The sequence below is a fragment of the Lynx rufus genome, unplaced genomic scaffold, assembly GCF_022079265.1.
Source record: "Lynx rufus isolate CCGP_SWC_20201006 ecotype Redwood Valley unplaced genomic scaffold, mLynRuf1.p SCAF_8, whole genome shotgun sequence".
Classification (NCBI taxonomy): Eukaryota; Metazoa; Chordata; class Mammalia; order Carnivora; family Felidae; genus Lynx; species Lynx rufus.
The window spans coordinates 30,042,812-30,069,690 of record NW_025814896.1 but is presented as its reverse complement, the minus strand read 5'-3'; the positions used below and the strand labels follow the sequence as shown (position 1 = coordinate 30,069,690).

The following is a 26,879-nucleotide window of genomic DNA, read 5'->3' as shown; positions in this document are numbered from 1 at the left end:
TAAGCATATATTACTTACATAATCAGAGCAAGAGGTAAACAATAGATGTTTTTTAAGAGGATTAAAATTGCATTTTGAAATTTTGACCCTTTTGACATAGTCCCTGCATATCAATTTTTGGTTAGTGTTTAGCCTAGCACTTTACATACCAATGCTGAGAAATACTTCTATGCTTTCCTGGGAAACTTCTTTCTGTGTATTTCTAAGTTCTGTGGATTCTTTCTTAATGCTGATTTTAAATTAGTATGTTAGAATTAATGTATATTCCCTTATTAGTAATGTAGAAAAACAGGGGTGCCTGGGTGGCTTAGTGGGTTCAGTGTCTGACCAGCTCAGGTGATGATCTCATGGTTCGTGGGTTCAAGCCCATGTTGGGCTCTCTGCTGTTGGCACAGAGTCTGCTTTGGATCTTCTGTCCTCCTCTCTCTGCCCCAGCGTGCGCTTGCTCACTTTCTCTTTCTCAAAAATAAACATTAAAAAAAAGAAATGTAGAAAAACAAATTTTTAATAGAAGGGAAAATTCCTACATGATTAGTGTCTTGGACCATAGATGATGGTTGGTCCAATTTTGTTTCAATAATTAAATCATAAAATTTGACAAGAATTTTTCTTTACCTTTCTTTTTCTCTTGCAGCCATTTGTCTATTTCTGTTGCTGTTTGTTAGTTACTTGTCCCCCAAATTCATGTTGCTTTCTACCACCTATGTCCTTCCGTGTTCTTATAATAATCTATAAACACATCTCTCTCTCTCAATACACACATACACACTCTATACCTACACACATACCTATATGAGAGATTTGTGATTGTTTTATAAAATTGTGATATAATACAGTGTTGGGTTCTTTTTTAGCCATTCAGAAGTTACTTCAGTCATGGAATGATCTCCAGCCATATAACTGAAAACAGGTAGGTTTCTTGGGGAAGAAAGGTGAATGATGTTAGAGAAATGGGGTTTAACAAGGGAAGTGGATGTGAGGGAGCATCTAAGTCCAGAAGGTAGAGTCAGGAAAATATAGACTGACTTTGGTCATCATAGGTTAAGAAATGCATACTCTGAAAAATTGTCCATTTCACTGCTTTTGTGTATATGTGTGTATATGTATGTATGTGTGTGTGTGTGTGTGTGTATGTATATATTAATATAGATTTATAGCAAACTAGTTTTTAAAACATTGTAGCTTGCTGAAATCTTAAGAAAGGAATTTTATATTCCATCCCTACCCCAGGAAAGCTAGGAAGTAGGATGTCCATGGGCTGGGCAGGGATCCTCATTTGTGGAGGGTAAAAGGGCTCTGGCAATAAAGGTCCAGCCCCAGGAAGACAAGAGAGTATCAGGGTTGCTGCATTTTGTTTTCTTGCGGTTTTTCCTTTAGCACCTCTCTTTGTCATGGTAATCCGGAGGGCCCAGCCTGGGATGGGATCAAAGTAGATCAAAGTAGATTTTTCCTCTCTTTTATTTCCTAATTCCAATCCAATGTGAAATGAGACAGATTACACTGGTTGAAGAGTCACTTAACTTGAATTAAGCTTCAGAAGAAAAATCAGTTATATTTACTTTTAAGAGCCCCTGTTTGCCTGAAGCTTAAGGAGGTATTTTTAAGAATAATACAAAGAAATGTAAACACTTTTCCATGTGACACACACTAAGGGCAATTTAAGGAAAGGATCAGGGATAAAGGAAACTGTCTTAATCTGTTTTAGCTACCATGACAAAAATTCCATAAACTGGGTGGCCTATAAACAAAAAAACATTTATTTCCCACAGTTTGGAGGCTAGGAAGTCCAAGATCATGGCACTGTGAGATCCAGTGTCTGATGAAGGCCTGCTTCCTCATTTCACTATAAACTCACATGGCAGAAAGGGCAAGGGATCTCTCAGACCTCTTTTATAAGAGCCTTTTTTATAATACCATTCATGTGGGATCTGCCCTTATGGCTTAATCACCTCCCAAAGGCTATACCTCCTAATACCATCGCTTTGGGGGTTAGGATTTTAACCTATGAATTTTGTGGGGATACATTCAATACATAGCAGAAACTATTTTTTAAAAATACCCTTGGGGCGCCTGGGTGGCTCAGTCAGTTAAGTGTCCCACAATTCGGCTTAGGTAATGATCTCATGGTTCGTGAGTTCAAGCCCCAGGTCAGGCTCTGTGCTGACAGCTCAGAGCCTGGAGCCTCCTTCGGATTCTGTGTCTCCCTCTCTCTCTCTGCCCCTCCCCCACCTCAAAAATAAATAAACATTAAAAAAATAATAAAAGAAAATAAAAATACCGTTTAGTCACTGACTGTTGTTGAGAACATATGACATATTAAACAAGAGAAACATGGTTAAAAAGTAAACCAGCCATGGGGATGCCCAGCTGGCTCAGTTGGTAGAGCATGGTCATGATTTTGAGCCCCAAGTTGGGCATAGAGATTACATTTTTAAAAAATTAAAATTCAAAAATAAACTAGTCATGGTCTTTGCCCTCATGGAGTGAGTATATGGTGTGGTGGAGAAATAAGACCTTAATCAAGCAACCTCACAAAAAAATATAATTACAAACTCTGGTGCCATGAAGGAAAAAAGAACTTGGTACTGTGAAGACCGTAGCTGGGAGCATGGACTCCTCTGGGAGGAAATCTGAATGATGAGCAAAGATAATTAAGGGAGGGGCTCCTGGGTTGGCTGTCAGTGGAGCGTGTGACTCTTCATCTTGGGGTTGTGGATTCAAGCCCCACATGAGGTGTAGAGATTACTTTAAAGTAAAATCTTTAAAAAAAAAAAAAAAAGGGAGAAAAGCACCCTGAGATGAGAACATAAGAAACATAAAAGAGGATGAGTTTGGTGGGACATAGGAGTTGGAGGAGAGCGGCCTTTCGTGGAGCCAAAGAAGTTGAATGTAGATCATCTTTCACCATGTGAAAGATTTCAGTCCTCCTGAAAATAACATAAAGGCATTACAGTCTTTGCATGTGTAAAAGGTTGTGCTCTCTGCATTGTGGAGAAGAGACTGTAGGAGAGCGAGAGTGGAAACACGGTAGCTGTGCGGAAGCATTCTAGTTGTCTAGGGAGGAAGTGATGGCATCATGGACGAGGCTTGTAACCATGTGGATTGAGGGAAATGGACAACTAGTGAGTTGATTGATTGGATTCAGAGGGTTAGGGGCAGAAGAAGTTAAGGAGGCCTAAGGGGGCCTCTCAGGTCTGGCTCAGTCCCTGGATGGATACTGATTCCAGGGGAACAGGTATAGTGGGGTAGATCATAAAAGAGGAGAGGAGAGGCAGATAGCTGAAAGTAAAACCCTAGGAATGTTCTGAGGCAGATAGAAGAGGAGAATGGCTGATGAAGGAGACTGAGAAGCAACAGCTTTTGCAGGGAAAGGGTGTCCGGTGCTTCTGAGAGACCAAGGAGGGGCAGGCTGAAGGCTGCCTAGTGGATTGGCTATTTGCTACGTGAAAGTCATTTGGTGACTTTTGCAAGAGTAATTTGAGTGCAATGACTGAGGGGGTCAGTTGAAGTGGGCTGAGAAAAAAGGAAGTAACAGCAACAACAACAACAACAAACAAAAACACAAATAGACAAGTCTAACCAAGAGAGGAGACAGAAGAAGGGGACACATGCAAGTCAGGTGGATGTGGTAGTGAGGACATTCGTAGCCCTACTCTCCTCTTCCCATCCTAAAAGCTACTCCAAATAGTTAATGCCTCTGTTGTCTGCCTACAATCTATCACAACTGCTAGCATCCTTTAAAATTTCTGTTTCCACTAAAATGCTATTTTGTGAAACTGGATTCTTGCTCCATCTCTGCACCATGGACAGCAGACTTACAGAACTTTCTCCTTAAGAAGTAGGACAAGCTGAAAATATAAACCTGGCTTGGATTTAGTTATGTCCCTAAATGATCTCTATGGGTCAGTAGGAGGAGTCAGAGACATCTGGCATCCATTCCCACCCAGTAGGGAGTGTTAGGGGGGCTGTATTGACCACTTTGCTCAGACCGCAGGACACCACTCTGAAAACCCCAAGAACCCACTCACTGGGAAATTGTCCTGGCCAGGAATCTCTTTTCTAATCACATTTCTGGTTTGCCACTCTAGCCCTAATAGGCAGCCATTCGTTCTCTTTGGTAATCACTCCACACGAGAAAACCTGAATGCTGGCAACTTTAACTTCCCTTCTGAAGGGCACCTGGTACGCAGCACTGGTCCCAGTGGGAGCTTTGCCAAACACATGGTGAGTGGCTTGACTACCTGGTGTTTAATTGGTTTTATTATTAAATAGGAAAGAGGGGAAGTTAAGGGTAACCTTTCTGGTTAGTGTATTGATTTAACCTTGAACTTGAAGTTGTTTTGGAGTGAAGTGATTGCAAACTGACTATTTATAGAAGTACTAGGTATAATTTGAAAACATCATAGTTAATTTTTAAATATTTGAAGGAAAAAGGTTAAAAAAATACTTCCACAAACCAAACTCTTTGTCATAGTAGTATTGTCAGTAGAATAAGAATTTTAAATTAACTTGGAAATAGAGTCATCCAAGCCTAAGTTTGTTTTGTCTTAACTGTTACATTTCAGGACATAAACCTTGAGGGTCACTGTTCTTGTATTGAGGGTGCCAGGGAGAAGACTTTTGCATTTGGTGGTAAATTGTCTACTATGTTCTTTTAAAGGAAACATTAGACTGAAATGTGAGACTCTAGTGATTGTAAAAGTCCATGGAATTTTGATTATTTTCAGAATGTTCCTGACAATCAGGAAAGCTGGGGAGGTAGGTACTATTGTTTAGTTTTGACTGGAGAACATGAGACCTAGTCTCTCTGGACTGAAACCTCAAATCTGCCTCCAAGCCAGTCAGGAACATAGGGCTGCTCGAATAGATATGCTGTCAGGATCTTACTGCCCTGTAATAGGAGGGCTCAGGCCTCATTTCAACACACCCCCCCCCCCAGAGCACCCTTGGAATATACAGAAAATGCCAAATGGCATAGGCTTCTTTGTGTAATCTTATTTGTTGACTCTACATGTTAAATTAAAACTTAAGGAGACTAGCTGATTTCTGCCTCTGGGAAGATGGAGTAGACCTACTTCTTCCTATTCCTTCTGCTAAGTACAACTAAAAACCCTGGACACTATATATAAAAGAAACATAGGAGGGTAGAAGAAGTAGACTGGCTGAGGACCTTAGGACCAAAGGGACAAAATGGCAGTGAGTTTTCTGGGCTTCCTTTTTGCCTATATATCCCAGACTGGATATTGGAAAGCTGACAACCCAGAAATGCCAATAGGCACAGACCTAGAAAGCCCTAAGTAAAGCCTCTTTTCTCTGGTGGAAGGACTAGGAAGGGGACAGCCTAACAAGACAGAAAACTTTCAGGGTGCCTGGGTGGCTCAGTCAGTTAAGCGTCTTACTTCGGCTCAGGTCATGATCTCGTGGTTTGTGGATTTGGGCCCCGTGTCAAGCTCTGTGCTGACAGCTTGGAGGCTGGAGCCTGCTTCAGATTCCGTGTCTCCCTCTCTCTGCCCCTCCCCTGCTCATGCTCGCGCTCGCACGCACGCTCTCTCTCTTTCTCTCTCAAAAAATAATAAAATAAACGTTCAAAAAATTAAAAAAAAGAATTTTTAGATAACAGCTATTCTATTCCTGCCAAACCCCTCGGAAAATATTTCCATCTACCCCTGCCAACAAGAGCTGAGTGAAGAGCCTAGATATCCACCCTTGCCAGGCTGTAACAGGGCACCATTACCTTACCCCCACCCCTGTCAGTATTAGAGAAGGCCCAGTAGGGGGCCATGACTTTCATCCCCACTGGGCACCAGTGAACCCTCCCTCCCCCTGCAGTATCAGTGGAGACAGGGGAGCCTTGGATGTACACCACTATCCAGCAGTAACGAGGTGTTCTTCCTTGGGGTGGTATCCTTGGAGGCCAGTGGAGAGTCAGGACTTCCACCACCACTCAGCTATAACAAGGCCAATACTTACCCATAGTGATTGTGACTCTCCCAAGCCAGGGTGGTGTCACTAGAGACATACTGGGGAACCTAAACTCCTATTCTGTCCAGCAGTAACAAGGAGCATGCGCTCTCGAGCGCGCACATACACACACACACACACACACTCTCTCTCTCTCTCTCTCTCTCTCTCTCTCTCTCTCTCTCTGGGTGTCAGTAGAGTCTGTGTGGAGAACCTGGACTTAACACTCCTACCAGGCGGTAACAAAGCAATGTGCTCCCCTATTCACCCACAGAAGCAGTGTCAAAGAAGGGCTACTAAAGTGCAAGATTTCAGTAAGATCCAGGGCAGACTTCCACTTTTGGTGCTAACACATAAAAAGCTTAGAAATCATCTCTCCCATCCTTACAAGAAAAAAGCTAAAAAACCTAATAAAACCAACAACTTTTCTTGCGCTCATCAAAGAACTGAAGTCTCAAGGCAAATACATTCCAAGATCTAGAGGGGTGAGTCGAGAGAGTCACAGCCAATGTCTGCTTACCTGGAGCAGAAGCCACATGTAAATAACAATTTTGATGAACTCCTGGAGGCTGAATATGGACTAGAGTGAGAGAGGAAGACTCCTGCAGAATGTAGGGAGGGCCACACCACCTGTGGGTTTAATTCTTTCTGTATACCTACAACTGCTCTTCAAAACAATCTATTAAGTTTTTTTTAATTTTCTAAGTTCTTTGTAGAACTTTTTATAATAATTGGGGATCTTTATTTTATAAACTCAGAAACTTAATGAGGTCAGGGAACTTATATGAGATTTGGTCCTGGGATGGAGGTGGGGGGTCTGAGATTATGACCTTTCATCTTCATTCATCTCTTTTTCAGTGTAACATACTTACCCTTTCCACTTCTGTGCCATTTATGAATAATTTACAGATTAATCAGTGACAGGTAAAACATGCAAATCCAGATTATCTGAGTAGTTATACATTATATACGTAAATTCTCTTGTACTGATTTCTTTTAATGTAAATTAGATGTGAAATTTACTTATACAAATTTATGATATAATCTCAGGAAGCTGGTTTGAAACACATGGCATCTTTAAAAAAAACTTGAGTTAGGAGAAATTTGGAGTCCAGGGAACATGTTTTATTGAGGAAATATGTCCATTAACCAACAATTAGAAATATGTACATGCATTTTTATTTAGGATCATGGCAATATTGATCATGTTCATGATGGTGAATTACAGAGTAGTCATAACAAGTCCTTAATACAAATCTTTGGATTCACGGTGTTCACAATATTACAGAAAAAATGCCATGCATTCTCTTGTGACTTCCTTAAACATTGGAGTAGAAGGAATATTTGTGTCACATTTAGCTATTTTTTTTAAATATATTGTGCTAATTTCTTTTCCTTTAGCTCCTATAGTAGCATTTTTTTGTTGTTGTTTTATACCTGATATCCTGGGAACCCTGATGAGATGCTGGATTTTCACAAGAGAAAAGGACATCTTTATCTACTTTTGTATAAATGAACTAAACAAAGAAGAATAAGAATTTTTAAATCTAGGAAACTTATTTTCTTTTCTCCAAGGCCTGTGTATAGAGATGAAATACAAATGAAGATGGGGACCTGGGGAGCACCCTCTTTGAATTTATAGCTCCCCCACACATCTGCCTGTCATGTTGGCCAAGGTCCTCACTGTGAAAGTTCTAGACTATTAATGGAAGTCAAAATCCAAGCATATTTCCTCTTTTTCTTCTAAGATGTGAATTCATTAGCATCATGGGCTGACCCGACAGCAACCTCACAATGTAGCCAAGGTTAAAAACACACACACACACACACACACACACACACACACACACACAAAATACCATTGGAAAAACAACAGCTAAACGTGACCTTTTCCTCTGTGCCTTTAAAAAATAATAAATCATGGGGCGCCTGGGTGGCGCAGTCGGTTAAGCGTCCGACTTCAGCCAGGTCACGATCTCGCGGTCCGTGAGTTCGAGCCCTGCGTCGGGCTCTGGGCTGATGGCTCAGAGCCTGGAGCCTGTTTCCGATTCTGTGTCTCCCTCTCTCTCTGCCCCTCCCCCGTTCATGCTCTGTCTCTCTCTGTCCCAAAAATAAATAAACGTTGAAAAAAAAATTTTTTTTTAAATAAAAAATAATAAATCAGCTGTTGGTGAAATAAAATTGATTTCCATTAACTACACTTTTCATTTCTCTAACAGTACACACCTAAGTCCCTGCTCCTTTTTTACTCTTACTTTTTTCTGACATCCAGGTAGTACAGTGCGTCTCACCGAAGGGGCCCCTTGCCTGTTCAAGAACATACTTTTTTGGAGCTACCCACGTTCCTTACTTGGGTAAGTTCTTGTAAGTTATCATCTCATCAACTTACCTAATGAATACTTTCTCCCCTGAACTAGATAAAAGTGGACTCACAGTTTACTGCTTTCCTCAGGAGCTTAAGATACCCACTTTGTCAGCCTCCAACTGCCTCTCTGATTCCAGAAGGAGAGTTGATGTGCCTAACACATTTCTCAAAGAATGTATTTCAGGAGGAACAATTATCAGCTCAGGATGTATATAGTCTAACCATATGTGAGACCATGTGCTCAGTGTCAGAGGGAAGGCAAAGATGAGTAAGTCCTAGTAGGGGATAGCAGGAGGTGTGGGCTACAGTGGGACTTTGGATGACTCAGCCAGATGCCTGCTGTTCTGTGAGGAAGGACCATGGTAGAAGGCTACCTGTGGACTGGGAACATTCACAGGAGCAAGTGTTCCATGCTGCAGGGCCATCCAGAAAGGTTAGGCCCACTAGAGCTGCTCTCCTTGCTAGGGTAACTAGAAGTTGCAGACATCCAAAGAGGTATAGAGAAGAACCTCTAGAATGAATGAGGATCTCAGCACTGTTCCACAGAGGGTATAGCAGAAACCAGGTTTTTACCTGGGTGTTGCCATATAAGCCAGAAGATTCTGAAAGAAGCATGATAATTAAGGGTCAGCTAATTAAGGAAACAATAAAAGAGTCAGAACTGAGCCTACTTAATTATACCTCCTAATTAAAAAAATTAAAAACAAAGGCAAAAACATTCCAGAGCCTGAAATTCCCCATGTCTTCTCTGGTGTTTAGTGGTGACAAAATCAGCGTCAGGAGTGAAGGACTAGGAGGATACCGGGCGAAGCTGGGTTTCTCTCTTGTGTGTGCTTGTACTGTATTTAACCCAAAAGAAAAAAAAATGTAATTCTTGACATCTTCAAATTACGAAATTGTAGTCTCCTTGTGAAATGTTTGCATGTCTTGTGATCTTGTCACACTTAATTCATGGTTCTCTTTTCACAGGTGATGAGAGTAAGCTGCCCAAGAAAACTGAACAAATGTAAGTCTTCATTTCTATCTTCTTTTTTCTTTTTTTTTTTTTAATTTTTATTTATTTTTGAGAGAGAGAGATACAGAGCAAGCGGAGGAGGGCCAGAGGGAAAGGGAGACAGAATCCCAAGCAAGCTCCACGCTGCTAGTGCAGAGCCCGATGCAGGGCTTGAACTCACAAACCGTGAGATCATGACCCGAGCCAAAATCAAGAGTCGGACACCCAACCAACTGAGCCACCAAGTGTCCCTCTGTCTTATTTTTTCTTTCTCAAAGTTGAGTTACTCTGAAGAAGTGGCTGTCCCACTTTGAGATCAGCAATGGGTGGGAGTGAGCAGAGTGAAGTAGTGAGCAGAGCTTTAGTTCCCAGCCCCTGTCCCTCAGCATGGAGTCCTGCTGTCTTTGATATGTGCTCCTCTCTCCAGAACTCAGAGACTTCCTCTCTGCACACCCATGCATTTCAATGGCCTGACTCTTCTATGTCTTCTACATAGTACATTTTTTATCAGAGGCTTTCCCACAAATAAAACATCCTAAAATGCATTGGGAGAATTTGTGAAACCCCATCTGGTCTGAGCAGTGTTTCCTCTGGAGTTGACTCTCAGGCTTAGGGATCAGAGCTAGGATCTGAACTTAGGCTGTGCAACTTTAGAAAGGGCCTAGTGTTAACTTCTCTCCCCCCACATGTAACAGGAAACCGAAGATAAGAAATAAACTCATTAATGTTTGTGTTAGTCTGCTTGGGCTACCATAACAAAATATCAGAGATTGGGTCGCTTAAACAGCAGAAATGTATTTTCTCACAGTTCTGGAGGCTAAATGTCCAAGTTCTAGGTCCAGCAGTGTTGGTCTCTGGTGAGGCCATTCTTGAGTTGCAGACCACCACTTTTTTGCCATGTCTTTACCTGGCCTGTCCTCTGTGCTCTAGTGGAGAAACAGAAGTCTTTGATGTCTCTTCCTCTTCTTATAAGGATACCAGTCCTACTGGATTAGTGCTCTACTCTTATGATCTCATTTAACTTTAATGACCTTCTTAAAGGTCCTATCTCCAAATACAATCACATTGAGGGTTAGAGCTTCAATATGAATTTTAGAAGGAAACAATTCAATCCATAACAATGCTGGAACTACTGAATTCCAAAAAGGAATTTTCCTTTAGAAATACAAACATAATAGAGTTCTGTTATTACCTAGTTAAATATTCCAACATAAACTACTATGGTCTAGACAAGTGCTTCCCAAAGGCCAATAGTGACAGGCCACAGAGAATCATCTAAGGATCTTTTTATAAATATATGATCCTCAGGCTATAGTAGTTCCCAGAATTACCCCTACCCCTCTGGGGTAGGAAACACTAAACTGTATTGGAAAAAATATAATGTGAGGAATATAGTCAGACTACAGAAAATTTGGAAAACTGAAAAGAAAGTAAGAAAAATAAGATCGGCTATAATTCCTCCTCTTTGGCACTACCTACCGTTTAATATCTTACTGTGTATCTTTCTGGGTTTTTAAAAATTCTACATTTAGGTTTTGTATAGTGGTAATTAATGTGTATGAAGTTTTTTATTTTTTATTTTATTTTTTGTTTTGTTTTTAAGAGAGAGTAAGAGCAGGGGGAGGGGCAGAAAGAGAGGGAGAGGAAGAGAATCCCAAGCAGACTCCACAATATAGCACAAAGCCCAATGCAGGGCTCAAACTCACAAACCATGAGATCATGACCTGAACCAAAATCAAGAAGACACTCAACTGACTGAGCCACTCAGGCACCCCAATGTGTGTGTGCAGTTTAAAAAAAAATTTTTTATGTTTGTTTATTCTTTAAGAGAGGGGGGGAGAGAGAGAGAGGGCACGAGCAGGAGAGGGGCAGAGAGAGGGAGACACATAAACTGAAGCAGGCTCCAGGCTCTGAGCTGTCAGCACAGAGCCTGACACGGGGCTCAAATTCACGAATCTTGAGACCATGACCTGAGCCGAAGTCAGATGCCCAATAGACCGAGCCACCTAGGAGCCCCTGTGCGGTTTTTAAATGTGTGGCTTTTCTGCACTTTAGCAGCAAGTCAACTGCGTTCTCATACGTTGATGGGTATATATAGTCTTGCTTTGTATCTGCTGATACTTTTATGCCACTGTGCTTAGCCACTGGATCTTCATTCTGGATCTTTGGCATTTTTCCTAAACCAAATACATTGGTACCCTGTTTCAGGGACTGGTATTGAGGGGTGCATGGGCCCATATCAGGAGACTTACTGAATCACAGAGCTGGTAGAACTTGGGCCTTGTGGAGTCCTAGGGAAGGCAACAGCAGTGCCATCTAGGCATGGAGCAGACTCTTCCCTTGTCATGAATCTCGGGCCTCCCATTCAGGCCATTTTGAGTCCATAACCAGGTACCTTTGCATTCAGCTCTTATCTGAGGGTCTGTATAGGAGAAGGCCAAGAGTGGGGAGACCTGAACAGTGTTGGTACTGAATGATGTCTGAATCAAGCTGGGTGGGGAAAGGAGGAAGACATATATATGTCTTTGGTGTTGGTGTTTAGGTGTGGAGGATTGTGGTTTTACCTGAAAGTGGCCAAGCTCATTGTCAGTGTCCCTGCCAGGCCTACTTCATACCAGGATGGATCCCTCTCTCATGGCCTGGCCAACAGTCTTCAGGATATGCTGATTCTTGGAGCTATCATTTTGTTATGTATACTTTTTCTGTCTTTTTTTTTTTTTTCTTCTACCCAACTCAAATCCTTTACCTATAATGTGGAGGTGTGGTGCAGGAGCCAAAGAGGAAATTAAAGAAGTTGGCAGTATGACATGGCACAGTAGAAAAACACCAGGGTGGCATCAGACCTGAATTCAAGTCTGCCCTTCGTTTTCTGTTCCATGGACAACTTATTCCACCTTCAGAGGCCCTACTTGCTTCTTCTGTCAGAGGAGTTAGATCAGATCATTTCTGTGTTCCTTCCTGCTTTCCAATTCCTGTCACCTTCCTTTACCTGTTAAGAGATTCTCAGGCATAAAAATAGACTTTTCTGTAGTAGTCTGAGGCAAGGCTTTATCACTTTCTTGCCAGGCACCTCCTTTGCTTTTCAGGGCCTTGTGAATGAACCCCTTCTGTCTGTAATTATCCTGATAAGATCCTGGATCTCCCTCCCCTAAAGCATGATTCTCAACCAAGGGCAATTTTACTGCTCCTCTTCCCCCAGTCCTACCCCGACTCCCAGAGATGGTTGGCAGTGCTGGAGACATTTTTGTTTTCCCAACTGGGGTACTACTGGCATCTAATGGATAGAGACCAGGGGTGCTGCTAAACATCCTGTAGTGCACAGGACTGACCCCATGACAAAGAATTATCTGGCCCAAAATACGGAGATTGAAAATTTTTGCTTAAGAGGAACCAGTGTTGGATTTTCTAGGGACCTTCATAGCAGTCCCAGTCTGGCAAAGGAAGAAACTTTCGTATAATCACTTTGGGAAAAAAACCTTATAATCACTTTGGGAAGTGAGGAGTCCAAGAGAAAGAACAAGATTGGCGGGCAGGGAGCAGGGAGGCTATAGGAAGAGAATGTTTCCCCTCAGAAACATTCTCTATTCTCTAGAGCAGGTAAGCTACTTGTAAAGTGGTCTGCAGCTCGGAATTTGAATTTAAGTGGAGCTTATCTTCTCTAGTAATCTCTCTTGCCCCTGAGGTCTCCTACCCTGAGATTCCAGTAACAGCCAGCCCACAGCAGGCCTCGGAGGAGATGACATGAAGGTGTGGTGTGCTTGGTCCTGGAAAAGCAAAGTCTGTACCATGACACTGAAGGGGCTAGGGAGCCCACAGAGTTCTCTTCTGTTGGATCACAAACAGGGAAGGTTGGTCTTCTGAGCAGAATTAAGAAGAGTTGACTTTTCTGTCATGGTTTAGTAAGAGCAAAGTGTATCTCAGGTATGGGGCACATGGCTTAAAGGTTTAGAAATCAGTGAGTTCCATTTTTGTACTTTTCTCATTCAGTTCCTTAGGGAATGTCATTTATGTGCATGCAGCGTTTATTGGAACCTTATGATGCTGTAGTTAACCCATATTTTTTTGTTCTAAAGTAGGCTATTGTCCCAGGTGTATGCTGCTGTCATTGAGGCTGTTTTGGCTGGCATTGCATGTTATGCTAAAACTTCCAGTCTAACAAAGGTAATTTAAATACCATGTTTCTCTTTCTTTAGTAGTTATTTCAATGTAAAACTTCCTATCCATCTGTTTTGGCTTTGGATACCTGGTACTACTCAGTTTTGTGCGAGCTTGGGCCTCGGTGGAGCTGGCACCAGACACAGATGCCTGGAGAGCACTGGGCTTCTGTTGCCTGTGACCGAAGTGTCATTTGTCCTACGAAGGACCACTAATCAGCATTTCTTTGCAGATCTTTGTAGATCTTTGTGTTAAAGAAAATCATTCTGTAGCATAGTGTTTTAATTAATAGCTTTTAAAAAATCCTTTTAAAAGTTAAAAATAAAGAAAAATATAAAGTTAGGTAAGTTTGATTCTTTAATGTTAGGGAGACAGCATGCAAGTGGGGGAGAGGGACAGAGAGACTGACTCTCAAGCAGGCTCCATGCTCAGTGCAGAGCCGGATGCAGGGCTCGATTCCACAACCCTGGGATCATGACTTGAGATGAAATCAAGAGCCAGACGCTTAACTGACTGAGCCACCCAGGCTCCCCAAGTTTGTTTTGAACTATATAGTGTGATTTCCTATAATTTAGTTGTTAAAAAAAAAAAACCTAAAGATTAGAAAATCTGACTTGCCTTTCCTAGACAAGCACATGTGTTCTCGTTCTCTGACCGTTCTCTTCCTTGCTGTTTTGCGGTTAACCTGCCCTGCTGAGTTGGATTCCTATATCTGACCCAGTAAGGAGATGAGAAGAGTCGGCTTGATGCCTCCCAATGCCAATAGGACCTTTCCTGAAGGAAGCCATTTGACATTGGAAAGGTTGTGTATGATGTAGATACCAGAGACACTGTAGCCGTAGTCACCAGCTCCCTGCTATCTCCCCTCCCCACTGAACTTGAATCCCTGGCACAACTTGGGATTTCTCAACCCTTTAGCTGAAAGTTTATGCACTATCAGTTCTCATACCTTTGTTTTTTTAACTAATCTTTTGTGAATCTAGGTATTTGAATATTCTTAACATCTGACAGAAACTCCAAGGGCAGTAGTCTCTCCCTCAAGGCCAGGGGAGATGGGGGGGGAGAAAACACTTTTCCAGACCTCACAATGGCATCATCTCAGCTGGTTACAGTTCCCAGCAGATCAAGTTCCAGTGCCCACCTGCCTGAATGAAGTGTTTCCTGTGAACCCAGCCCAAAGAAAGCAGGCACCTGTTTCCCTTAACACAATGTTTCCACTTTGATCTATTGATGTATACAAAGCAGTCATGTAGAGGGGAGGGGCACAGTGTTCTCCTGGCCAAATGTTAGAAGGGTACTTCCCATCAGTGATGTGTACTCTTTCCTGCTGTGAAAGCTCATTGTCTCTGTTTTGTGATTGGTTTTACAGGCCAAGGAGGTAGCTGAGCAGACCCTGGGATCCGGGTTAGATTCCTTTGATTTGACACAGTTTAAGGCAGGCCTACGGTAAGCAATGACTGCTATTTTATATAAGGAATTATTTTTAATGTTCATTTTATAAAGACCCTCTTCTCCCTTGTATTTGATATTCCACCTTCTCTTTGAGAAACATTCTACTAAAATAAGGGGATGTGTGAAGGAGAAACTCAAGATCAGGGCTTTGAGAGGCCAAGGAGCCTAAGATGGAGGAACTGTATGAGAAAGAGTCAGACACATTCCTGATGACCGAAGGGGAGGCAGATCAATACCAGAGGTGTCGGAGACCTGAAGGACCCAGGTTCACAAGTTAGAAAGGTGAAGCTGGGGACATGAGAGGTGAAGCTTGTTGGGTCAAGGTCCCTGGGCACAAGAAGGCAGTCACTGCTTAGAAGAGCCTGGCTCTGGGCCTCCATGCCCTCTCAGGTCATTGACACCCTGAGCCTGGCCCTGCCTCAGGGGCTAGATGCTTTGGGAATTGGGCTTGCCGGCAGTCTAAGCATCACACATCTCCTGGCACATCACAGAGGCTCTCTGTGTGGTCTGTGTCCATAGCAAAACTTTCATGAACCCACTCCACCTAACCCTCTGTACCATACGAGGACCACTAGGTGCACTTTTTTTGCAAAGGAGACCGAAGACCTCAACATTGGGGAATTTCTTTAAGAACTCTATGGGACGTGCCCTGTGGTGCCTCATCTCTGTACCCCACATTTTCTTACATCTACAGCCCTGGGTAGTGAGAAGGAGTATTGAGAACAATAAGTCAGTCAATTGATCTAACAAGAGTTCTATCGCTGTAACTCCAGGAGTGGAGGGAAGAGCCAGATCTCTTTGGTGCAAGGCTTAAGGTTCCTTTCCTGTGGGTCTTCTGGATCTTGTAGCTCAGGCCCTGAGAGGAAGGGGACAGAAGAAGTTCGTTCCCTTAAGGCCTTGCACTGGCCTGGATTGTCTGTTCCTGGAAGACCTGAGTTTGAGAAAGCACCTTTGCTTTCCAGCTCTGTGACTTTGGGCAAGACAAGGAGCTCTCTGAACATCTGTTTCCTCATGTTCCCACTGTGCTGAAAGACTAGGCATGTAAACGTTAGCTGCTGTTGCATGGGGCTCTTCTGTGTCACCATCAACACAGCTGGCTTATTCATTTTCTCCTTTCCTCAGGGCCTTGCATAGGCCACTCAGCCTCTCCAGGACAGGCTACCTTTCAACCCCAAGGCCTTTTAGCCCCGGGTATACCTCCCAGCTGGAGGAAGGATTGGCAAGGAACGAATACCGGGCAATAGGAGAAGCGTCTCCCATGGCCAGCCCTCCATCTGGAGCCCCACTCCCTTCTCTCCACAAGATCACTTTACTGAGTACCCTCACACTACATCAGATTAGCAAACCATCTCCCAAGAGGAACACAGGATTTGGCCTCTGCTTGGGCTCTGAGCAGAGATGGCAGCTTGACCCAAAGGTAGTAAAGAAGAGCAGGATCAGGACAATATGTCACAGCTGTCATAGCTATGGGGCAGGAGGCCGTGGGCCACTAGAGGGTCTTCCCAGTCTGCAATAGACCGTAGTTCTGTCACATGGTTCTCTTGTGCTCTGTCCAAGAGTCAAGGCAGCCCTGAGAATCTGCACAGAGGAAGAGCTATGACGAGTCAGACGCTGGCCCCACACTTGGGAAGGGTGCCATGAGGGCCCAGCACAGGTGCATTGCAGCTGTAGGTGTCTGGGGAGGGCACCAACGCTGTGGTCACCAGGAGCAGACTGACTTCTTTTGTTTTGGGCCTACAGCTCCAAGATGACTTTTCATATACATGCTGTGAATAATCACGGAAGGTAAGTGTATGTTTGTGGTGCATACTCATTTGGGTCAAGTTTTAGGAACAAAGAAGAAGAGAGAGGCTGTCTTGTAACTGCTGATGTGGGTGGTCTTCATAGAGTTCCACACCTGGCAACAGCATTATGCCAGGGTTGGGCTTGGGGCTGGCTACACTCATCTGAGACTTTCTGCCCTGAGTGCTTCCCACTGAAGCATCGGGCATGGGGGTAGGAGGTGGACCTAATTCCCTCCAGCGGCCTATGTACTAATTCTACTTACATGCAACCCAGTGCCTTGAAAAGCCCTGAAAGAAGTCTAGGTCTGTGGGTTGCCGCCAAGTTGAGAAAAGAGAACATTGTAAATGTAATATATATCTCTTTCCTCCTCTAGGATTGTGCCTCTGGACAGTGAAGATAGCTTATATTTCGTGAAGACGGTAAGCAGAGCTGTTTTAAGTCAGCTGGCAGAGAATGGCCTCTAGAGGGACATCTGCAAGGGGTGAGATAGGAGGATGTGGGATTCTTGGGCAGTCCGTCCCTTACCTGAGGAAACTGGTCTATTCACAGGAGCATTTCAGCTGCAGAGGGAGTGGGGAGCCTGTGCTTTCTGAGGGTGCCCAGGCAGCTGTGCCAGGCCCACCACATCATACCCCCATGCCTAGGCTCCCAGGGCCCAGAGTCTTAGCTGGAGGCTAGGAGAGACACTTCTTCCTAAGGTTAGGAAGGCTTCCTCTAAGTGACTGTGATTGCTCTGACCTCATATGGAAATGTGAGCAGAGGACAAGCCTGCCTCAATACAGGCTGAGTTTTCAGTGGCTTCTCTGTGTTCCACAGCCTGTGCTGATGCCCTTATTAACAGGGGTCTGTGAAAATAAATAAAAACAAATAGATAACAACAACAACAACAACAAAATGGGGCCTAAGCCACCAGTGAAGAGGGTGGTCAGAGCAGAACTTTCGGACCCATGTGCTGGGAGCACACTGATGGGCCATTTGGGTGGTTTACAGATGCAGAAATATGGGTCCCCAGGTCAGCTGACTGGCATGGCCTAGGGGAGCAGTTTCTAGATTAGTTGCTCCTGGTCACAAGCCAAGTCCCCCGTTTATCCCAGTGCATCCTGATGTGTAGATGATCGGCAAGCAACGCGTGAGAGGATAGTGGCCCATCCAGCCAAGAGTCTGGTTGAAATAGATATGGGCACAGATTATGCCTTGAGTCTGTTCTACGGCTACTGCCCAAGCCTTAATTCCAGTGAGCTTTTAGTCACCACGAACTTGGTGCACAGGTGTGGATGATTCTGTGCAGATGCATGCCCACCACCATCACCAGTGGAAAACAGTCGTGTTATCTAAAGAAAGTAGTACATGGGGCGCCTGGGTGGCTCAGTTGGTTAAGCATCTGACTTTGGCTCAGGTCATGATCTCACGATTTATGGGTTCAAGCCCTGCATCGGGCTCTGCGCTGACAGCTCAGAGCCTGGAGCCTGCTTCAGATTCTGTGTCTCCTTCTCTCTGCCCCTCCCCTACTTCTGCTCTGTCTCTGTCTTTCAAAAATTAAAAAATTAAATTAAAAAAAGTAGTACAAGAGGGGTAACTTTAAGGTTGTAATTTCTCTTTTTATAATGTATCTGTTCCCTGTATCTGTCACCATTTCGTATTGATGTTTGTTTAGATTTTATTAATTGACATAATCAAGATGCCAGGAAATGCTTTCTGATATTAAGTGATAGTACTTTATCTCCTTGCCAGATGTTAAGCCCTGATTTCTCTACTTAGACTGTTGTGCAGTGCTTTGGAAGGTGCTTTGCACAATAGAAGGTAGTCGGGAGTCCAGTGGAATCATATTATTGTGTTAAGTATGCATTCAGCAGCCGCTAATGAAATAAGAAAGAAGAGAGAAGTTGTTGTTTTCAGTCCAAATCCTGTCCTCCCTTCCAGGCTGAGATGAGGTTCTGCCTTTTAATTTTCTCTCTCCCCTTCCTCAATATCAGAAGCCAAATATGAAAGTAAGGTATTGGGTATAACCCACAGGATTGTCTTCCTGATTGATCTAGGAACCAAAGTGGTATTCTCATTGCCACTTAAGAGAGACCACATAGCCCAGGAAGGTTTTGTATCTTTAGATGTTTAAAATTCTTTGGAGCAGATTAAGATAAAAAACCCCAGTTGTCAGACCTACTCAGAAAGCTAACTAAAACAGGGGCGCCTGGCTGGCTTAGTGAAGTATGTGACTCTTGATCTCAGGGTTGTGGGTATGAGCCCAGTGTTGAGTGTAAAGATTACTTAAAAATAAATCTTAAAAAAAAAAAAAAAAAAAAAAAAGAGGGTCACCTGGGTGGCTCAGTGGGTTGAGCATCCAACTTCAGCTCAGGTCACGATCTCACGTTCCATGAGTTCAAGCCCCGTGTTGGGCTCTGTGCTGATGGCTCAGAGCCTGGAGCTGGCTTCAGATTCTGTGTCTCCCTCTCTCTCTGCCCTTACCCTTCTCTCGCTCTGTTTCTCTCTCTGTCTGTCTCTTTTTAAAAAATAAAATTATTTTAAACAAAAATTTATTTTAAAAAAGAAAAGTTAACTAAACTATAAAAGCCTACCTGTCACTTTTGTACATTCTTTTTTCATGATGACATGAGAAATTAACAACTTCGGCTTTAACTGTTTTTTTCCTCAACTCTTCTGCTGCTTTTTTGTGTTTGGGGAGCTAGCAATTTCTTCAAGAGCCCCAGGTCTCTTTTGTCTCTGTGCTGAGGGTGGTGCAGGGGTCCCAGGCAAGGACAAAGATGTGTGAAGGTGGGCTCTGCTTCAGGAGCTCTGCACCTGGGCATTCATTCAGCAACATCAGACCAGGAAGAGACGGTACCTGAGAGGGCTCCTTGTGCCACTCATCATGTCCCTCACCAGATTTTCAATCTTTCTAGACCCTGGCTCTGGCTCATACTATTTTCTGCATTTCTTCTGCTAGATTCCTCCCTTCCCCCCCCCGCCCCCCAAATTGTTCCATTTTCATTAGTTTTAATATAAATTAGGACTTACTTACCAGATATTCAAGAACTCTGTTGCTCCAATTTTTTTCCAGCCTGCTGAAGGCTCTATTTTATCTTGCCACAAAAACTTACATAGTTTTCTTTTAATTTTCTTGGTAGTGAAAGAAGCATTTGCAGGTGTCAGTATATACCCAGAAATATCCATGAAGACTTGTGTACTAAATGATTGACTACCTTTCCAGGCTTGTCCAGAACTTGAGCCCAAACCAAAAAAGGAGTTGGTGAGCGTATTGATGTGCCAGGATGTGAAGAGTATGCGAGGGTACAAAAAAAACCCTGGAAGAAACGCCCTCAACTCTGAGAGGCCAGGGCCTCATCACAATTAAGAAGGAAGGCTGTTATGTTTCTCTTAGGGAAGATAGACAATTTGAGGGACTTTATAGAAGAAACATAAAAATACTCCACTGGCCCAGAGCTCCAGGATGGCTTATTCAGTTAAGCATCCAACTCTTGATTTCAGCTCAGGTCATGATCTCATAGTTTGTGAGTTCGAGCCCCACGTTGGGCTCTGCTTTCGCAGTGCAGGGCTTCCTTGGGATTCTCTGTCTCCCTCTCTCTCTGCCCTTCCTGCTCACACTTTCTCTTAAAATAAATAAATAAACTTTAAAAGAAAAATGCTCCTCTAGCCCAAGTGTGTCTCTGATGCAGCGGCAGTTGCAGAGATGCCTGGGTAATGCTGAGGTTCTCTCCCAGTTCTGAGATGTAGTTCAGGATGACTTTCGTTTTCCTTAGAAACTCTTGAGTATTCTTTTGAAATGTGCCTTAAAGCAGCATTTTGTGGTCTGTTTCTTAAAGGTCTCTCCCTGAAAGTTTAAGACTGACAACTGGCCTAACTCTGTTTTCTCATTTGATATAGGCTTGTATGACTGTCTATGACATTCCTGACTTGCTGGGAGGAAGGGGGTGCTTAGGGTCTGTGGTCTTCTCAGAATCCTTTTTGACATCTCAGATCTTGGTTAAAGAAAAGGGTAAGTGTTTATAAGAGGTCTTTAGAAAGCAAAACTTGAGTTTTTTTGGTTTGTTTTGGCAAAATAAGTTATATATAATTTCATAGTACATATGTATATATAAATCATATATAATAATTATACATTATTGTATATTGTGATCTAATTATACATAACGTGTTATTAACATTAATATATAACATTATTTTCACACATACAGCCTTATTGGTAGTTAGGAAGAAGCAATTTTAAATAATAATTAGATCCTTTTTTTTAACCTTTGCACTACCTTGATAAAAATTAAAAGTGTAGATAAAAAGGACTGATTCCCAGGACTCTTCATTTATATGTGTAATTCTATTTGTTGTAAGAAAAGTAATAGAGTTAATATCACAGGGAAAACTTTATTCCTCCCCTCTTAGTCTCCCTGTCCCCAGATGAGGAGGTTTTCAATTTCTGAGAGCGTAAGATTTTGTATACTAATAAGAGGATCCCTCGCTCCTGAGAAGGGGAGGGGGTGTTAGCTGTTGGGCCTACAAGGTGGGCCAGGTAGTGAGCAGTAACTAGCATGTCTGTGGTCTTCCTGCAGATGGCACTGTTACCACAGAAACCAGCTCCATAGTCCTGACAGCCGCCATACCCAGATTCTGCTCCTGGCTGGTTAGTGTTATTCATCCAATGGAAGTGGACTTAAATGTGGAGAAATCGGGGAGAACATCTGAAGAAGAGCCTCTTCATTGGGTCCCTGGTGGGGTGTCAGATCCTAAACTAGCTGTTGTTCAGGAATGGAAGTTATTATCTGAGCTCTTTGTGTTTATGCAAACGAATCTAGTTTCTTTAACTCTCTCCTAATCTTGGGAAAGTGCCAAACGAAAGGAACTAAATGATTTCGGTCCCTGTTAAATTATTGAAAGAAAGACATTAACACCTTCATGTTCCATATGAGGACACTGAGGCTAAGAAATTGACCAGCCTGTCTAAAGTCACACAGATAGTGCGGAATAGATCACATGGCTCCCTTCTCTGGTCAGAATGGTTGCTGCTGAGTTTTTACAGCAATGATTTCTCTACATGTGGAAGGGTCCCATCTGCACCAGTGGGACTTGGTCTGAAACTATGGTGCCGTGGGACACAGAAAGTATGACAGTAATGAGTGAAGTAATGGTCTAAGTACCTATTTTAGACTCTGTTTATATTGTTCCTACAATTCTGACATGGAAAGGGAAGAATCAGCCTCAGAGATGAACACATTTAAAGGAGAATGCACTCAAAATATTTTAATATGTTCTCTTCCCTTCATCCTTACAAATACTTGTTTTTCCCTAAAATATAATTGGAGACAAAGACATCATTTCCACATATTGTAGGCTTATTTAGCTGGACCTCAGGTCCCAGTGGGAGAACCCACCATGGCTTTGGGCTCTAAGACTTGAGGACTGGCAGCCAGCCAACTCTGCCAGCCATCAGGGCCTGAGAGCATGGGATTTGGTCGAGGGGCTGCCCTGTCTCCTGGAAATATTTGAACATGGGGGAAACCTAGCAGAATTTTACCCTTGAAGTAGGAAGCTGAAAATTTGCGCTCCTCTTGGATACAGGTAGAAGATAATGAAGTAAAATTGTCTGAGAAAACCCAACAAGCAGTTAAGGTAAGCAGCCTTTTTATTCTTAATGTTAACATTGTATCAAAATGAAATGTAAACAATTTATGAAGATAATTTGGAATATTTCATTGCAGAGCTGATCTGAAGGATATGTTCCTCTCTGTCTCAATTCCTGCTTGCATTCTTCCCCTCCTGGCAAAGCTCTAGAAATAACCGTTTCTCTCTGTCACTGCCCCTCCCCTGCTCTCACTGTGTGTCTCTCAAAAATAAACAAATATTAAAAATTAAAAAAAAAAAAAAAAGTGGGGGGGTGTTGGCGCCTGGGTGGCTCAGTCAGTTGAGCATCTGACTTCAGCTCAGGTCATGATCTCGTGGTCCATGGGTTCAAGCCCCTTGTCCGACTCTGTGCGGACAGCTCAAAGCCTGGAATCTGCTTCAGATTCTGTGACTCCCTCTCTCTTTGCCCCTCCCCCACTCATGCTGTGTCTGTCTGTCTCTCTCAAAAATAAATAAAAATAAACCTTAAAAAAATTTTTTTAGGGGCGCCTGGGTGGCGCAGTCGGTTAAGCGTCCGACTTCAGCCAGGTCACGATCTCGCGGTCCGTGAGTTCGAGCCCCGCGTCAGGCTCTGGGCTGATGGCTCGGAGCCTGGAGCCTGTTTCCGATTCTGTGTCTCCCTCTCTCTCTGCCCCTCGCCCGTTCATGCTCTGTCTCTCTCTGTCCCAAAAATAAATAAACGTTGAAAAAAAAAAAATTTTTTTTTTAAAAATTTTTTTAAATAACCATTTAATGGGATGCACAGTTAGAGGGGATTTGTTCCGCCAGTTAGGCCTTTTGGTGTGTTGTGGGTTTTTTTTTTTTTAATGTTTATTTATTTATTTTGAGAGAGAGAGAAGTGCGAGTGAGGGGAGGAGCAGAGGGAGAGAGAGAATCCCAAGTAGGTTCTGCACTGTCAGTGCAGTGCCCAGCGTGGCCCTATCTCACGAACCACAAGATCATGACCTGAGCCAAAATCAAGAGTTGGACGCCCAGCTGACCAACCAATCCAGGTGCCTCTGGTGTGTTTTTTTTAATCTCCCTGTACTATTACAAGCAGATCTCAGGTTGACCTAGACATATAGAACTGAGAGGTCAAGGCTTTGGGCCAAGGAGAACTGCTTCTAGTGGCTAGAAATCCACTGGAGCATGAACAAGCATAGCAGGCATTGGTGCCTGGACTCAGAGAGGACCTCACATTCTTTTCTTCGGCACAGGTCAAGAATGCCAGTAACGTGACAAAGAGCCAGGCAGTGCCAGAGGTGTGGAAGAAATTGGGTATATCTGAGGCTACTAAGCAGCTTTGTAGATAGACAAATGGGCAAAACTTTTGATTCTGTGAATGTTTATGCTATAAATCATTTACTTTTTGTGATTGCTTGTTTTTAAAGGGGGATGCCTGTTTCCTGGGCACTTTTCTAACAGGAGGAGAAGGAGCATATCTTTATTCCAGCAACCCACACTCCTGGCCTGAGGAAGGTGAGCCAGCCGTTACTGTTCTCTTCCTGACTGTGTCTGGGTTCCTCTTCTGCAGGTATTGGCATGGGTGTTGTGAGAAATAATACATCAGATATTTGAAAAGATTTGTTGGCATAGAAGTATTTTCCTACAACCTTTCTCCTTTTATCCACCCATTTTGCAGATAGGAAACTTGTGCTCCGAAGGGATGGGCCCAGAACCACAATCTGGTCCTCTTGTTGCCTCCTGAGGATTGTTCTCAGAATGGGGTAGAGCAGTAGCATGTTCAGAAATGGAATCTGTGGACCAAAGTCTGGATTCATTTTCTATTGCTGTATAACAAATCACCACAAATTTAGTAGCTCAAAACAATACATGTTTATGATCTCACAGTTCAGTAGGTCAGAAGGATTCATGTTGAGGGTCTCATAAGGCCGAAGTTAAGGCATCAGCTAGACTAGACTCTTGTCTGGAGACTCTGGGGAAGAATGTGCTCCCACGCTCATCTAGATTATCAATGGAATTCAGTTCCTTCAGACTGTAGGACTAAGGTCCCTGTCTTTTTTGCCAGCTGACAGCCAGGACCATGCTTAGCTCCTTCTTGCAGAGGTCTCCACCCTGTGACAGCCCTCCCCCATCTCAGCAATGAGAACCTCCCTTGTGTTGTTGAATCTCTCTTATGCTTCTGTTCTGTATAAATTCCCTTTCTATACCAGCCAGAGAAAACTGCTTTTAAAGAGCTTGTTGTGATTTGAAGCCCACTCAGATAATTTCTCTTTTGCCATATAATGTTACATGAACACAGGAATAACATCAGGAGATGAAGGTCACGGGAGCCACAGTCTACCCTCTGGCCCCCCATTCATCCCTCCCACGTGCAAAATACAATCACCCCTTCCCAAGGGCCTCATTTCATTATGGTAATAGTTCAAAGTCCTAAATCTCACCAGGCTCACAAATCCAAAATCTCCTCATCAAGATCATGTAAATCAGGTGTAGATAAGCTCTGGCATGTAATCCAGTAAGTACAACTGAACACAAGTCCTCTCCAGCTGTGGCCCTGTCGAACTAAAGAGACCAGTTATCTGCCTCTGCCTTCCCAGCACCCAAGGTGGCACTGGTATAGGATAACAGTTACAGACATTCAGCTTCAAAAATGGGGGAAATAGAAAATAAAAAGGAGTCATCAGCCCAAGGTAGCTTTGAAATGCAGCTGGGCAAACTCCAGAGTCTGGATTAGGTTTCAAGGCCTGAGAATGGTCCTCCATAGCTCTGATCTCTGCCACCTGGGCTCTTGGTTTCAACTAAACCCTTAGTGTTCCCCTCTGGGCTTGTGGCTACACCTTGGTCATCCTTCCTTTTTCGTAAAGGTGGCACTTTGTAGCCGAGTTTTATCAGCCTGCTTCTTGCCAGTAGAATTTTGAGAATCCAGTAATCTCTTTTGATTTATACTCTCTCTGTCCCTTTCAGTCCAAGCTGGCAGTATTTTCTGCTGACCCAAGATTCTCAAGAACCTTGTTGGTTTTGCATGGATTTCATGGGGATTCATTCCATGCTCCTTTTTGGTTTCCCCAAAATAACATTTTCTTAGTCCTATTCTTTCTCTGGTTGATACAGTCATTTTGTAGAGGAAGAGTTGTGACTTACTCCACAAATTTCTCAAACTCTACTATGCAAATCCCCTTTCTGGATAATTTTTTCTCCTTGAAAATATTTTGTCCAGTGGCAAATTCCTCTCTCTGTTCTCAGATTACTGGCTCAGCTTCTGCTTCTCCATTCATGGAGGAGACAAAGCACAAGGAGTTTTGGTGTTCCACAAAATGCTGGGGGGAGTAAGTAATAGCATTTGCTGTCATGCCTGTACTACAGCCCCTGCTTGCACTTCTGCCTATCTAGATCTTGGTGCAGAAGACCGGTGTTAGGAACCCTTGTTGAGGGCAGCGGGTGCGTCACAGTGCCACTAGCCTTGGGGCAAGATTGCATAGTGTTTCAGAAGCAAGTTGTAGAGGCAACACAGAGGTGGTTGTGCTCTGTCATAGTTGAGCCAGTTATAATATTTATCAAGGATGTTTGCCAGAAATGAGTTTGCACCTTCTTAACAAAGGGCCTCGTTAGAAAAATAATTTTAAATTGTATTGAGTTTTCCTGCAAGATTCAGTGTATCCTGAGGTTTCCACATAAAGGGCACAGCCAGGGATTTCTGGAGCCCTATTAGTCACACTCTTTTGAGAGTGCACTCTTAGTTTCAGAGGGAAATGTAGTTTGAATTAGGTGATTTTCTGAGGCATAAAAATTAAATAGGAGCAGAGAATTTAAACAGGAATCTCCTCTAGCTATCTGTTAAGCTTTTTGCCACTTTGGAGCTCAGGTCAAGTGGGGCTTCGAGTTTGTACCACTTAGGGCTCTCTTAAGGAAAGAGAACACAAAACATGTAGGGCTCTTCTCAGGCCTTGGAAGGGGGTTTGGGCAGGTGAGGGGTTCTGAAGCTTCGGTGTCATTAGGGTCTTGGTGAGTCTCTCTCTTCTTGAGACTATGATGAGCTTGAAATTTATCTGTTCCCATTCCCCAAAGGCATTTAAAAAGCTCTTCATGTGGGAGGGGGGATGGTCCAAACGGGTAAGGGGCATTAAGGAATCTACTCCTGAAATCATTGTTGCACCATATGCTAACTAACTTGGATATAAATTAAACCATAAATAAATAAAAATAAATTTAAAAAGCTCTTCAGCATGCATTGTCTTAATTGAGCTTCTTGTCCTGAATTCCATAAGTGAAAACTTGACTGAGGTTACAACTGCAAGTTCAGGTAGCTCTGGAGGGTGGACTAGGTCTTTTTTTTTTTTTCTTTTCTTTCCTTTTTTTTAAAGTTTTTATTTATTTTGAGAGAGAGATCGAGCAGGGGAGGGTCAGAGAGAGGGAGAGAGAATCACAAGCATTCTCTGTGCTGTCAGCACAGAGCTGAGCTGAACCCAAGAGTTAAGACGCTTAACCCTGAGCCACCCAGGCGCCCCTCACAGTGTTTTTCTAAAATCTGGACCAGGTCTTCTGATTCTCAGTCCAGGGTTGGCATTTCGAACTACATATAGACAAGAATAGTACTTT

The 26,879-nt window shown here is 43.2% G+C and overlaps 1 protein-coding gene across 1 annotated transcript in view; it reads left to right on the top strand.

Moving 5' to 3' along the window:
• Window positions 1–26,879, top strand: part of DNAAF9 (dynein axonemal assembly factor 9) — a 131,559-nt gene that overhangs the window by 47,878 nt on the left and 56,802 nt on the right. The window contains exons 9-20 of the mRNA XM_047069165.1: window positions 855–910; window positions 4,089–4,224; window positions 8,234–8,315; window positions 9,296–9,332; window positions 13,394–13,481; window positions 14,845–14,921; window positions 16,668–16,712; window positions 17,086–17,131; window positions 20,592–20,703; window positions 21,272–21,342; window positions 22,278–22,328; window positions 23,711–23,798. Coding sequence (XP_046925121.1) covers window positions 855–910; window positions 4,089–4,224; window positions 8,234–8,315; window positions 9,296–9,332; window positions 13,394–13,481; window positions 14,845–14,921; window positions 16,668–16,712; window positions 17,086–17,131; window positions 20,592–20,703; window positions 21,272–21,342; window positions 22,278–22,328; window positions 23,711–23,798 — 889 coding nt within the window. The remainder of the gene's footprint in view (window positions 1–854; window positions 911–4,088; window positions 4,225–8,233; window positions 8,316–9,295; window positions 9,333–13,393; window positions 13,482–14,844; window positions 14,922–16,667; window positions 16,713–17,085; window positions 17,132–20,591; window positions 20,704–21,271; window positions 21,343–22,277; window positions 22,329–23,710; window positions 23,799–26,879) is intronic.